This window comes from Poecile atricapillus, chromosome 1, assembly GCF_030490865.1.
Source record: "Poecile atricapillus isolate bPoeAtr1 chromosome 1, bPoeAtr1.hap1, whole genome shotgun sequence".
Lineage (NCBI taxonomy): Eukaryota > Metazoa > Chordata > Aves > Passeriformes > Paridae > Poecile > Poecile atricapillus.
In genome coordinates, this window is record NC_081249.1 from 26,176,998 (window position 1) to 26,192,536 (window position 15,539).

At 40.9% G+C, this 15,539-nt stretch overlaps 2 protein-coding genes across 4 annotated transcripts in view; both read right to left on the reverse strand.

Annotated features, from left to right (window-relative positions):
- GRTP1 (growth hormone regulated TBC protein 1) overlaps positions 1 to 8,447 on the reverse strand; it is a 34,130-nt gene extending 25,683 nt beyond the window's left edge. Inside the window, exons 1-3 of one of the 3 annotated variants that reach the window (XM_058826472.1) lie at positions 8,163 to 8,443; positions 6,532 to 6,683; positions 366 to 524 (exon numbers count right to left, since the gene is read on the reverse strand). In XM_058826472.1, coding sequence (XP_058682455.1) covers positions 366 to 524; positions 6,532 to 6,683; positions 8,163 to 8,200 — 349 coding nt within the window. In that variant the 5' untranslated portion in view covers positions 8,201 to 8,443. Of the gene's footprint in view, positions 1 to 365; positions 525 to 6,531; positions 6,684 to 8,162 lie in introns of all 3 variants that reach the window. The other 2 variants (XM_058826480.1, XM_058826489.1) reach the window with 2 other exon arrangements.
- Positions 1 to 15,539, reverse strand: part of ADPRHL1 (ADP-ribosylhydrolase like 1) — a 110,200-nt gene that overhangs the window by 50,346 nt on the left and 44,315 nt on the right. The gene's annotated exons all lie outside the window — the stretch shown is intronic.

Below are 15,539 nucleotides of genomic sequence, written 5' to 3' on the forward strand. Positions count from 1 at the left end.
TCCCTGTTGCTTCTCCAGTGTCCTATGGGACAGAATTAAGGAGAAACAGACTCAAATGCAATTGTCATGGCTCAAAGTTACAACTCTTCAATCACTTAGATGACGCTGTAATGTTTTCTAGTTTAGTCCTTCTCAAATTATTTCTAATCTTCCTTAAAAGCATTCCTTAATGCTTTTAACCACATGATGAACCTGGAAAGATCTGTGCTGTTAAGGAGCTTATGGCTAATCTAATTTAAATGTTATTTCAGCACTTAAACCACTACTACAGAAACATTAAGTTTTCCATGACATAACTTGATCTCTAACACTTAAAGACATAGGATGGATAAATACGGATAAACAGCATTATCAAGAGAAATAACCTGTTTTGATTGCTTCAAGCAGCTTGGCATTCTTCTCTCCTTCAAGCAGTCTGTGGTAATACCCAGGGTTTTGTTCCATGTTGGTTTGGGCCCCACTCACAATCATCCAGACCAATGCACGGTGTTCATTGGGGATGCCTTTCCTGATATATCTCTTCACTGCAAGACAAGAAGTTTGGTTTTGTTTGTTCATTCTTAAATAAATAAATAAATAAAAAATTCATCCATATTATTCTTTTTCAAATGAGGAGCCTGAAGTTAAGACATCATAGGAAAACACTTGACTGAAGATTATTATATTTTCTCTCCTATGCTAACATTTTAGGATAAGCTTAGGATTTACTTCTCAACTGCACAGTATATTTTAGATTCACTCCTAAGTTCTTGTCACTCAGACTTCCCTCTCAGATCTTCACACTCAGGTTTTCCTCCCTCCTCTCTTCCCTTGCTAGACTTTTGAATCTTTTCCTTTTCTACTTTCCTGGATGGAGATACAAGCAGCAGTTTCCCTTTGATCTTTGTCCTTTTTCATTCAGACAAGCACTGACTTGACTTTTCCTACATCACCAGTGGCCTCTGACATGATGGGTCTAGCATCAATGGTCATGTTACCGTAACCCTAGTGCTTCAGCTTAGTGCCTGACCTCTAAAATACAGCAGAAACTGAGGAATATGCCTCCTGTCTGAATGAGCCCTGGAAGAACTGGAGATGTGAGTGAGCAGCAGATGACTTTTTCCTAGAATAACTGTGGAAGTCTTTTCAAATCTAAAGTAGCTCTTATCTCCTGCATCATTTTCATCATAAGGGTGTGCTTCAGGGTTTTTTTTTTAAGCAGATGATTCAGTGTAAATAACTATGATGAAAGATTACAGGAAGAAGCATCAAGCTAATGACAACAAAAGCGGCTTCCTCTTGGGAATGGTATGAAAAATATTAATAAGGAGTCAATGCTGCTTATGGGTACATAATCCTAAATCAGTGTTACCTTTTCTGACCCTAAAAGACAGCTGAATGTTTGAGATTCTTCTCTTTCCTTTGGGGAGAAGAAAACGACAAATGAAACAGGCATTTCGTACTAAATGAATCATGTTTTATCAATAAAATCATCAACTTCTCCTCTTGAAATTTTATGGGACTCAAATCTGAGGATTTTATTCCGCCCACACTCTACCACACACAACATTATCACTACCTAGCCAGGTTTTATTGAATCACACAGTTCTGTAATAAATGCTGCCTAAATTAAAGGCCTGAAAAACAGCAGAGTGAAGCAAGGTTGAAAAACCCAGCCAGACACCTTTTCAATACACTCCACGTAATTACAGCTGTATATCCTTTAGGACCCAAAGCTGCTTTCCTCGTGTCACCCAACATAAACATGCACATATAATGAGCATTTCACCCACGTAAAATCTGGTGTTTTCTCTCAAAGAATATATTTGGAATAAATGCCTGGTCTTCAGGGTACAGTTTTTGTTTAGCTTTCCAATGAGGATTTATATTACAGGTTACAGACTCTACAGTTCCAGTCATAAAGTCACCTTAACTACAACCTTCTTTTAGACTGGAAATGATTCTCTTGTTTCCATGGTGGTTCAATAACCCCCAAAAATATTTTTTACAAGATCTTGAACTGTAATGCTCAAGAAATCCTGTAAGTTGACATAGCAAATACAGGAATGACTATCAAGAATCAGTCCCATTTAAATTAACAAAGAGACATTCAGATGAGTCTAGAAACAAACTTACTGGCTAAAATACTGTATTATCACATTTTAACACATAATCCCAATGGTATTTTTTTCTGGAACAATTGCAAACTCTGGAAGCACAGCCAACATTGATATCCAACAATACACATTAAATCCAAGATAAACATGGACAAGCCTTTGACAGTAGCACAAGGGGAAAGCAGCCTGAAGCACAGCACACACTCATTATTCCTCAGTGTCATCGTTCTCATGGCAATAGATAGCCAGGGGCTTGAATCACCCCAAGTGACTACTGACCCAGCTCCCTCACTCCCTGAGGAATGCAAAAGCCCTTTACATTGTGCTTTTTTTCCTCACACCATTATAATACTTGCTAGGATCTGCAAACTGGCATTTAGAAACAGCAAAGTAGTTTTGAAAAGAAGGACAGCTGCAGTTTAATATACATCATTTATATATTTATATAGATCATTCATATATTTAGATACATGTAGATATATTCTATACATAGAATTGTGTTTATCCAAATATATATATATAAATATTTTTAGGCTGTCTTCCACATATCCTTGGGAACTAAGAAGTCCACAACAACAGTTCACACTGCAGAATATCCTCCCACTGTAACATCTGAGAAGCTTTCCCAGATGAAGTCAGATCATGCATGGGTCTCCACCCACACATCCAATCCCAGTTGTAAACCAAGGTCTTGATCTCAAATGTAGCACTGTTGTGCAGCCCCAAGTACTGTACACAGAATCACTCCCAGGACAATCACATTATGTGGTCTAAATTCTAGAACATACATAGGTAAGAAATATCTTAATGTAAAATTTTTGCCTTTGTTCATTAACAAAATATGAAACAGCAATTGTTAAGAAACCCTCTCCCCCTCTTAATAATTCAATTGCCTCTGACACTTAGTGCTAGTTTCACAAGCTTAGAATCACACTTTATGAATGTGGTTTCCTTTTTACAAGAAAAAACAGCTACTTGATAGGGTAGCAGTCCAACAGTGATGATAAATACCCAAAGTAACGTCAAGATCAAGATATGCAGAAAATAACACCTTTCTAATACTGTACATTATTTACAGTAACAAGATGTAAAAATAAGTAATTTCAACCTGCCTGTCCTTGTTTGATGGTAGAATATGAGAATTTTGGAGACTTCTGCTTCAAGGTAAGTGTTGTACTGCCTTTTTCCCCCATTAATATTGTTTCACTCTACAGCATAGACTCAGTTTATGTAGGAAAAAAAACCCCAAACATTTAAAACTGAAAATTATCTCATCTTAAAAATATTAGAAGAGTGTGATTTTGAGAACCATCTGCACTTCTACTTTTTCAGGTACTAACAATTACTGTTGAATGTTGAGGAAATAAACTTGGGCCCTAGAAGAAAAATTCTACAGAAGAGCTGGAAACAGCATACAAGAAACTGAAAGCTTTATTTCATGAATACATAACAGAAGAAACAGAGCAGATCAGTGCTGTAAATCTTAAAAGTTCCAGTCAAACTGCCTTTTCTTCCACCAAGCCCTGGGCTGGAACAGAAGTGCTCCTGTTATAACCACTGTTTAATACATTTGCTTTTCCCTTTCACTGTATTTTATCAAAGACCAGAAAGTATCTTCTGCTACTGGTCACTTTTGACTAATCCACTAACAACCAAATTCTTTTGTGTAGCATGAATTTGGTCAGAATTGGGATACTTTGAGCAATTATGTCAGTGTGTTGCCCACCTGTAAACAAAATAGAGCATAAAGTTGTATTTTGGTCCCATAAAGATAGAGTTGAATGAAGCAAGGAAAAAAAATTGAGAGGATTTCAGTAGTGGCAGAGGGAGAGAGAGAAAGATGGAGAAGGCAAGTGAAAAACAATGACTATAAACTCTCATGTGCCGAGGAAGCAAGGTGAAGATAAGAGGGTGAAACAAAAAAAAATACCAGAAAAATAAGAAAAAGGAAGAAACTGGGGAATGAGTGAAAGGAACTGTCAGCCAAAATTCCCATCACCCACCCTGCCAGCAGGCTGCAATACAGAACAACAGGATACACTGCTTAATTACCATTGTCAAAACATAGTCTAATTATTTTTCTTTATAGTGGAACAGAATTATATACATGGACATATACACCCTGGATATGAGGCAAACTCAGTAGCATGTGAACATGCCACATTTCCAAACTGGAAAATTAACACAGGTCATCACTTCTTCCTGTTCACCTGGGCAGAAATTATGAGCTTCTCTATGTGTAGACAAATGGGTGTGGAACTACTGAGATACCACACATACACTGTGTCATATCTACTCACAGCAGGACACACAACACTGGTTCACAGCTACTGTGTTTGGGGAGGCAGGTCAAATATTCTTCTCAGTTCTAGCTTCTAGCAGAGCCAGCAGCTCTGAGCAAAGCTTCACAGCAATGAAGTCAGGTACTGGAGGAGGGAAATTCAGTGAGTAACTAGCAGAGCTTCTGCTATTTGCCCACAAAGTAATCACTTCATAATCATCTTGCAGGATAAAGCACACACCTGCTTACACAATTCCATGTGCATGTCACAGACTTCAATCTTAATATTGAAATGAGAAGGAAAGTATTTAAAAATCAGTAATTGCACAGGTCAGCCTTTCACTCTCCTCCTCTGAAGTATCAGATGAGGCTAATGCAGAAACCTTTTTGTAATAACTCTGAATCTACACTCTGACTACATATCCTCAATATTACTTATCTTTGTCATGCTCCCTGGAATTACATGTATATGTGAGAATCCATAGCCTAGAAATCCAGGTATCTTTAGCAGAACTCAGTAACATTGAAGATGATGCACCAGCCCACAAGGATGTGCAACAGCCCAGAGCCATTGCCTGTGCCTCCTCAGAGGATTTACAGAATCCCAGTTTCCACAAAGAGCAACCTGCTGGAGACAATCAAAGCCATGTTAAAGGCTGCTTCCATTATGTGCCCAGTGGAGCAGCGTGACGATTGGTTCTGAAGCCTGGTGGACAAATTGAGAGATTTGGTCAAAGTTTTGGCTCCAAAATAAGACCAAAAGCATTCATAGTTAGTATCACAGTAACATTCTGTTTCTAAAATGTTAAAACTGGGAACACAAAGAGAAATGAAGTGAACTCACAGAAATTGCTAAAAGCTGCCATTGCTACCAGTCACACATTAAGAGAAAGGTATGAATCAAAACTGAGATTATTTCTCCTCAACTAGAAAACTAAATTCTGCAAAATCTCAAAATCCTCACTAATTCAAAATGGCATGAAGTTTGCACTGCATTCAAACTTGACACCCCAAACAAAAGCATCTTTACATTTCTAAGAAAAAATAATACAGTAGAAGCAGATACTTTCTTCTTAGCAGCCTATGATCTAGCAGCTACAGCTCAAACCTACATTTTCTGGAATTTCACACCCTTAAAACAGACATCTGTACACAAAATACACTGTTACATTTAAAATGTCTCACTAGTTATCATCCCATTCCTGGTGCCAGGGAAAAAAACAACCCCAAAACAACAAAACCATCAGAATCATGAGCCAAAGGCTGCACCTGGAGCACAGTTCTAAATACCTTACCCATGTTACAATATCTGAATAATCTTTCCTTAGTTTTACTCAATTTTTCCTTAATGTACTTCAGAGAACTTTACCCAATTCCAGAAGACACCCAAAGAGAAAGCAACCTGATTAGCACCATTTAGACCAAACAGGAAAATTTAGATGCTTATATGAAAACAACCCAGAGAGAGTGGGAGGAAACTCCACCCTTTAGTTTCACAAGATTCCCTAACACCTTCTGACTCTATTTGTTTCTACCTGTATCTCTTGCAAGAGATAACCCATTACTAGAGGTTTTCATGCTCTTCGAAGCAGACATTAACACTTCCATCAGCATTTTATCCAATGTTGCATTAGCCCCTGCATTAATCTCACTTTCTTCACTTAGTAAGGCATTTCTCATCAGCTCTCAGCACACACCTTTTTAGCTGCACGGTTAATGTCATTTTACAAAATGAGGATAAGGAGGGCTAGAAAAATCTCAGCAGCCTAAAGAACTGTTAAAGAGGCAGCAACTGAAAGGCCTAACATCCTGATCCCTGGGGTTCAGGACAGCATCTTCCGCATAATCTCATGTCTTTTTAAAGAGAGCACAGAGTACAATACAGCCAACAGCTGCAAAACGGCATCTTGGAGTGTCAGTGGCAACAATAGCTGGGTTACAGATGTAACAAGATATTTGTTGCCTGAAGAGGGATTACTCCTTTGGAAGGTTTTAATGAAATCCCTCTATCAACAGCATACCTGCTTATGCATTATTACTGTTTATACTACTGGCTTTCATTTGAAGACAGAAATAGTATTCAACATTCAAAACCAGAAACCTATTGAACCCTAACATAACACAGTTTTACCTATAATGAGACACGAAGCTCACCTTTTAAACTCTTCTGTATACTGTTATTCCCTTTTAGGAGCTTGGACCATTTTATTGCTCTTCTAGTGAGTACCACTAGGTATCTGGAAAAGAATGCTTCATAGGATGCATAGTCAAAGTCTTCTGGCCTTTCAAACCCATATGGATCAACCCTACAAAATAAAAAGAACTCCTATAATAATGTTTCTACATACCTACAGCTGAAGAAAAATAACAAAAAAAGCAAGCATGCTTTAAATAACTTCCAGTTGCTATTTCTAAAAGCAGCTTAAGGCTCCCTCCTCCCAGCAAAAACCTACTTTACACAAACTGTTACACTCCATTTAGCATATCAAAGCTCTTAAAGTAAATTAATTTAAACATGCACTGTTCACTCAGTTTCACAGATTTCACTGGGTTTTTAAGTAAGGCGTTTTTGGAGCAAAGAACCCATCGTGTACAAAACTGACACAAAATTATGGCCACATAAAAGTCTGGGAAGTATTTTTCTCCACAACACAGATGAACATGAGATGAACACAGAAGTATGAGGTACAGCACAACAGCTCCAATATGGCCTGAATTCTCTTCACAGGCAGTTCTGTGCAGAAAAATGACAACAGAAAGTACAAGTGTAACAAGTTACAAAGGTTATTTTTAAATTGGTAATTTCTGAAATTATCTGCATGAAAATACACAACATGGAAAAAGACAAATCCTTGTGTCAATCTGCCTTCTTCCTATGTAGTACTAAAATGCTTATTTTATTATCTTTTACAATTGTTTACTGTTACAGCACATTATCTCAGGCAGCACAATAATGACAGAGCATCAGAACTCCACGGCTCATCCTGTTCTAATATACCAACTCACCTCGCTAAATTAGATTTATCGCAGCTTCCCAGGGTGTTCCATACCTGCAAATTACCACCTGAGTACAGGACATTAATGGGCTTCACAGAAGTTAAACAGGCAGAGGGATCTGCCAGTCAGACAAGGTTTCTAGACAGACTTCAGAATTTAACTTCCCAAAACACTGCCTGTTTCATTCATGAAGAAGGAATCTGGCCATGGAACAGCATCAGCACAGCCTTGGGAAAACCGGCTCACAGGAGCGTCACAGGTAGTAAAGCATGAATCAGACGAGGAACAATTAAATATTCAGACCCCAAGTTGGTATTACATTGTTGGCTGCTTAGAAGAACACCTTATTATTCACGTACTCCTCAAATCTGACACAAAAACCACAGGTGTAAAAATCAACGATACCGACACAGGTTTCTTTGAAGACACAGAACATGAAAACAGACACACACAAAACACGTCCATAAACACACATCTCTCATTTACGACTGCGACTGCCCAGGCAGCAAATACAGATTAATTTCATGCTCCACTCCATTCCTAAGGCAGAAAAGGAAAAAAAACAAAGAGCGAAGACGCAGGGTTTTAGGGGAGCCACCTCCTCCGCCTGTCCTGGGGCAGGGAAGGCTGCGGCGGCCGCTTCTGCCCTCAGCCGCGCCCGGGCCGGTGTGTGGGGGCTTCCCCCGGCCGCGGCCCCCGGCAGGGCCGGCTCCGAGCGCTCGGGGGGCACAGCTCGCCCTCCCTCCCTCCGAGCCCAGCCCTGTCGGCAGCCCTGTCGGCAGCCCTACCTGTACGCCCAGTCCCGCCCGTCCTCTCGCCCCGCCATCGGCCGCCCCGCTGGCGCCCGGCGGGGGGGCGCTCCCAGGCCGAGCAGCGCCGCGGCCGCGGCCCCGCGCCGAGCTCCGGCTCCCCAGTTCAACTCTCTGCCGCCCTGCGAGGGGCGGGGGCGGCCGCCGGGCCCGCCCCGTGCCCGGGCCGGCAGCGGGCAGGGCACGGCAGGGCAGGGCAGCTCCGCGCCCGCGGGGCCGGCCCGCCTCCCCTGCCCGGCCGCCTCCCCTGCCCGGCCGCCTCCCCTGCCCTGCCCGGCCGCCTCCCCTGCCCTGCCCGGCCGCCTCCCCTGCCCTGCCCGGCCGCCTCCCCTGCCCGGCCGGCCTGGCTGGGAGACGCGGATCTGGTGCTAATCCCAGGTCAGATGTGTGCGTTTCACATTTCGCTCACGTCTTGGGGGGGGGGGGGGGGGAAATTCAAATATTTTAGCACGAGGGAAATGTCTCATTAGTACGGGGGAAAGTGGTTTCAGGTACAGCTCTTCAAACCCAAAGAATTTCCCTATAACCAGGTTGAAGAGGTGGTTGTGTTATTATTTAAATTCGCTGGCTTGGTTTGGGATTCTTTTTTTTCCTCAAATCCAAAAATGGTTCTTTTTAATTTCCCCTAATTATTCATTACAGTCAGAATCACAGAATATTCTGGGTTGAAAGATGGACCCACAAGGATCATAAAAAAGCCCAACTTCTGACCCTGCAGAGGACACCCAAGAGTCACAGCATGTGCCTGAGAGCATTGTCCAAATGCTTCTTGAGCTCTGTCAGACTTGGTGCTGCGACCACTTCCCTGGGTAACCTGTTCCAGTGCCCAGCCACCCTCTGGGGGAAGAACCTTTTTCCAATACACTGAAATATTGCTAACTTCAGCTTCTGCTGATTAGTTCCCACTGTAAACTAACGCACATTTAGATACGATTTAAATAATAGATGCAGATTGGAAAAAAAACCGTGGAGTATAATACAGAAAATTATACTAAAAAAATTGGCTTCCCCATTTCCAGAATCCACCTCAAAAATTAACACACTGTTCACGTTAAGAGGTCTTGAACAAAGCCTGAAGCCCACAAGTCCTACCGGATTGCCAGCAGCTTAATTCGTAACACCCCGCAAAACAGAATGGAAAGAGCAAAATTATATCCCTGCTTGTCCTTTTTCGAACTGAGTTCTGACTTTGCACCCAGCGAAGTGCTTGGAAAATTACAGCTACTGCTGGGGAAACATTATCTTTTTCAGCCAGCAAGTAAGAGTTACTGCAGACAACAGATGGGATTTCACAAGGGAGATCAACAGTTCTTCCAGCACACTCTTTAGGAAAGCTACCTTCCCTCTGCGGGATCACAGGCAGTCACCCACACAGAAATGTAAAAGTAGCTCCAATGGGAAGGAAAAGAAAATAAAGAGGTTTGTACTTGGTTTGACTGCCATTGCAGTGCTGTGAAAATCTGTGATTGTTCAGCAAAACGTAATTCTTACTTCTTTTTTGTGCGGGGAGCAGGGAGGGAATTCTGTGCTTCAGCGGGTATAGGGCTGCTCCTGCAGGAGGATGGTCCTGCTCAAATTACTGTGCGGCATCACGAAGGCGCTCGGGTTCTGGCACAAGTGGAGCGTGATTGCAGCGCAGCCGGGGAGCGCCGGCCGGGGCCGCTGCCAAGCCGGGCTTGAGTCGCCGCCAGCGTTGCCTTGGCGGAGCGTGGGCAGAGGCACGCTCAGCAATCAGCTCTGCCCGGAGAGACGGCCACAGACTCACAGAAAATCCTTGGCAGAGGTGCGAATAGGAGGCAACGTTGTCCCACGGAAGAAAAGAAGGAAGCCTCAGTTAAGCAGAATATCCTTTTCTCCTCTAAACCCTGAAACAGTAGATTTGTTAGGTAACAGTTATACTTCATCTGTCAACATCAGGCCCTTTGATGTGTATGCCCTTTAAAATGGATGAACCAAAAGTTCCCTGCAAACAGCAGACTGTTTCTGTGATTAATTAAGGTACATCTGCTGTGTGTCAAGGGTAGCCTTGTCTATAGCACAGTGTACTTTTACTCAAGCCTCAAATGTTATGAACAGTTTATTTTGGTCTAACACAAACACAACTGTGTGGCTGACTCAGATTTACGCTTGTTACATACAAAAGTTCCCACTAAGAATGCTTAGGTTATTAATTGATTAATGGAAATAATTCCTAAATTTCAGAACAATAATTGGATCCCCATATTTTGTCTGATAGTACAAGCCAGCTCACTGTCTTGCAAGAGAGAATACCTTGGTTGTCCTTCCCGGGGTATCAATGCTGCTCTCTTCTGGGCAGATGATATCATGTTGCTTTTAAAGGCATTCAAAGAAACTAAATAAACCCTTGAATGTGAAAACTGCTTTGGTGGTGTGATCAGCAGAAAAGGATACTATTTACTTTTGATCCTTTACTTCTGGAGGGGCTGGTGAGAGTGGCAGAGTGCAAAAGGGTAGGCTTAGCTGATGTTCGGACCAGTGAAGCTCACAGCCTTCCTATCTGCCACCTGGTGCAAAAGGAAATATACCTTATTTAACTTCTCTCCCACCCCCTTTTTGCATATGAACCTTATCCCTGAAGTTTTTATGTTATGGTGAACGTGTGTGGTAGAAATTATCATCGTTCTGCTCCCAGAGTAAAATACTGACTCCCTTAAAATAGTGACTTCCCTTTAAGGGTAGGCATTTAGACGTGGTATTCCCTGCAAAGACAGATGAAGACAGCAGATGAGTGTTTCACAGGCTGAGGCGTTCAGAGATTTTCTTGTCTCATACCCTGCATTTTAGTGAGCAAGCCTTCCATTCTTGAGTTTGCAGAGCAGTTGCTAAATAACGATACCAGCATGATTGTCAGCCTTATCAGGAATTATTCTGGAGTGGCTTTATGCTTCCTAAAATGTGACATGTGACATGTGTGCCACGTCACCTCTGTCTGATGTATCAGCAGTGCTGAAATGTGGTCCAGTTCCTCACATGCCACCCCACAGCCATTGTTACTCTTAAAGCCAGAAGTGGAGAAGGAGCATCAGGAGAAATTCCCTAATAATATTTGTGCTGAAAGTATTGGTTTGACTGCCTGTGGACCATAAGGATTCTTTATCCATTCAAGAATGAAAGAAATATAGTTATTAGGAAGAAATATAGTTATTATTTATTATTTAAATATATATTTATATTATTTAAATATATATTTATTATTTTGAACATCAGATATGTGTTTTTTTTCCCTGAGGTTCCTTTTTTCTGGCTTCAGGGAGGCCAAAGAGTAGAAATTGTTAGGGGAAAGAAAAGCATTATAGGACTGAGAGTCCTATAAGGTGTGTGTGAATATAGGTGTACATGGATATAGTGTGCCTAATATTTTTAAAACAGCACGACTCAATCTGTTCATAAGAAATACCAGTGAGAAACACAATTTCCAGCAAAGGTAGCAGCTCTGCCTTTTCATACCCACACAGGAATTTAAACTTAAAAAACCTTAGCTGCTTACAAGATGGTTTAATAGCCCCTGTTTAAAAAATATGAATCCAGCAGTATTGAAGAAGAGATAAAAAGATAATTCTCAGTACCAACTGGGTGCTGTAGTATCCTAAGTAAGGGATGAAATTCCCACAGCATACATGGTTTCCCTAGCTCATGTGATTTTCTGTACAGACACTCATCTTTCTGTCTGTACTTGGTTAACCACGCCACACAAGTGTACCCTGCTTCCATGGAGCTCTACTCTGGCTGGAGCTACTTTCCCATGACCTGAAATAAATCTGCTGCTCCATACTTGGGGAAGATAGTTAAGGTTGAGTAGATTTGGCAGTATAGAATATCCAGTAAGAAGTAAACATTATCTATCTATCTATCTATCTATCTATCTATCTATCTATCTATCTATCTATCTATCTATCTATATCTATATATCACTGCTTGTCTATATTCTAACATAGACATAATGTGCTCCAGGACTAGACAACTCATCCAGCTAATGAGGTTAGGGAATGCAACCATCACATCCAGACACCTTTTGTTCCTGTTACAACCAACTACCTACCAAGTTTAGTCAATCCTCATCTACATATGGATTAAGGCTCTCGATCCATAACAAAATGTAATGAAATGCTGAACTTGCTCCATGTTTTTGTCCCAGCAAATTGCATCATGCTTACATAATTGTAGTCTGCAGGCCTGATTAAACCTGTTCACGTGAATTGTTCCTGATGGAATGCTGATGCATTCACTGAACTTTAGAACAGACTACATAGCAAGGACAGAAATGTATTTTTAAATGTTAATTTCCACTATTCCCTAAAGGCTTCACAACTTCATGTCTATGAAGGTTACTGGCTGTTAGCACAAGTTACATCCACATGTAGTCTGGGAACCGCCAGTATTTTGATAATTCTCAGTATGACTGTGGCCCCAGGAGTCAAAGCATACTGATAAGAGCATCTATAAAAAGGAGCTCTAAAGCTTGCTGCATAGCACTGCAGCTGCCTGGAGAATCAACATTACCCATGGAAACCTCTGCAGAAAGGTTTCTGGACTCAGCTGCCATCCTCCAGCTGCGTCAGAAGAGAAGGCTCAAGGCTGTAAGTGACAATATTGGAAACAGCAGGGGAAGAGAAATTATATGGTAGTGCCCTCGGTGTGAAAAACACAGCAAAATTATATGTCAAAAGTGATATGGGAAAGACACTTTAATATTATTAGCAGGAAGCATTCCTAAGGCTGGGACAAGGGTGTCCTTAGGAAAAAGGTCAGTAACTATCAGAGATCAGCAACTTTGCAGTGTGGAACTGTGTAGGGCAGGAGAGAAATTAATGAATCTACCTTAGGTCAGGCTGCAACTCTGTAATACATGTTTGTTCTTCAACTGACAAAGTGAAGTATTTTCTAGATGCCTTTGTTCTGTTTATCTTGTTTTTCCTTATCTACTTGAATGATCATGAGGGGTGTGCTGAAAGCCTGTTAAATCATGCTGATGATGTTTACCGCCCTGGCTGCATGAGTACAAGGCTTATAACTGAACTTTGCAATTTCATAAGGAGAGATGATAGGCAAGATTGGAGAATATTAACTCCTTACTTGTCCCATCCCCTTTTCTTTCTTATCTCAAATTGTGAAGGTACCCTGCCTAACAAATCTGGTAGCTCAAATAACTACTGATTAGGGATGGGGTTTAATTCGGATGTTCTCTGTCTACTATGATTTCACATTTGGTCCTAGCTGAGAAAAGGCAAATCTTCTCCTGGCCTTTGATGGCTTCTTCATTAGGATTCCTCCACAAGGACTCTAATTTCAGTTGTCTCAAGTAGTATCCCAATTGGTAAGCAACAGGAAGAGTTATCATTACAGGCCTTGAAATACAGTATTTGCATGTAAATACACAGCCTTAGCTGTGAAGAACATTAGCTATTTCTCTCTTAGTTGTCCCTATGCAGCAAGGGGTTTCTTTATAAATAATGCATTAGGTAAAAAAAAATTCCTCAAAGTAACTACATGATTTAGTGTAAAGAGAAGAAGGAATATCTACCCACTCAGGAATAGACATCAATTTCACACATGGAATAAGGATGAGTTTTGTAGGAGCACAGATGTGAAGTTTCTGTAATTAAATACTATTTTACAGTGCATACATACAGGGGTATTTAGTTTAAGTTAGATCAGCAAATTCCCTTCCTGTAAGTTCCAAGCTTTGGAGTGCTGAACTCTGTGAAAGGTAATCTGGTCCCAGGAAGGTTGTTCTTCACCACAGCTTTCCACATATTTATCCCTTACACATTTTTCAGACTCACAGCCTGAAAGAAGAAGTTTTGTGAAAACCTAAGACTGGGCTTGACAGCAAGAGCGAGTGGAGCTCCTTGGAACTGCAAGGTTATAGGAACAACCGTCAGTACAGACATGCCTCAGTATTTACATGGGATCAAGATATCAGCTGAAGTATCATGTTTTTAAATTCCTTTGCAAGGGAAAAACTGTGATTGCAACATCTAGGATCAAATTATTACTTTCTTCTGGCTTACTTTGGCAGGTTACAGATGACACCACATGACTAATACTAGAGGAAAAATGTAATTTCAATTTTGTGTTAATTTGTAGGTTAGTGTTCCTAGTACTATGACAAATTGGTACATTATCAAAATTGAAATAATTTAATTTTTCTTTTTCGTATTTCAGGTATTTCTGACACTGTTCTTTCCCATCTTAGAGTAACATATATATTATCATTAACATATATTCTGCTCGTGACATATATTACATGTGGCTGCTCTGTCTCTCACATGGCATTTCTTTGCTTGTGTTACAAAAAGCAGAGGCAGGGACTATTACTACATTAAAGCAGGCCAGATCATAAATGTGAAGGTATACTCACAGTTTTACTTCACATCTGCATACTCTGGGAAAGTAAACATGAAGGAGCTGCAAGTAGAACAAAAGCAAGTTCAGCCTTCCATCTGGTAGAAAGAAATCTGCTGGTGCATTGGATATTGTGCAGAGCAATGCAGAATTTCCCCTCTGCACATTACAGGATCAATTATAGCTCACAACAAAGCTGCAAGTCTAACATCTTTATGCAAGCTGAGAATCAAATGGTCAGATTCTAGGAAGATGGACACCTTGCTGAGAACTTCCTCAGATTCACCCAGTGCTTCAAAAAAGGAAAAAAAAGAAGAAGAAAAAAAAAAAAAAGAAAAAAAAAGAGAAAAAAAAAAAGAAGAAGGAAAAAAAGAAGGGAATCTTGGAAGTCCTCTTCTAGGGAGGACACAGCTTTCAAAGTGCACACAGTTTTCATGAGCATGACTGGGACTTATTCTGTGTGGAAAAACACTGTAGTTCTTTTGATTGCGCTGGCTGTATTTTAGAGTACTGCTGTGTGGTTACTACAAGGAGTGGTCAGAGTTCACAGTGTAGGTTCTAACATGAAACAAATGCAGGATTAGCAAGGTGTTGTATTTCCCACAGCAATGATAGTATGTCCCTGACAATACCTTTCATATTCCCAGGAGAGAAAGCTAATGCTGGTCCTTGCAGTCAAGCTTATGTAGTGATAACAAACAGTACTTAAAAATCTCACAGTTGCTGTCAAGGGTCCTCACAAAGGGTCATTTGTCAAGAAACAAAAGACAGCTCTGGCGGACTTATTTCCGGGAAGAAGTAACAATTAGGTAACACATAAGAATCAATGTCTGGCTTTAGCTTTTCAATGGTCTGATTTGTTGCTCCGGCACCCTTCAGTACCTTTTGTAAACACATCCTCCTGTGCACTTTTTGGCAATTTGCACTCCCCTGACCCACAGAGCTGTCTGGATCCAGCCTGCATTTAACATTCCTTGCTAAATGGTTTTG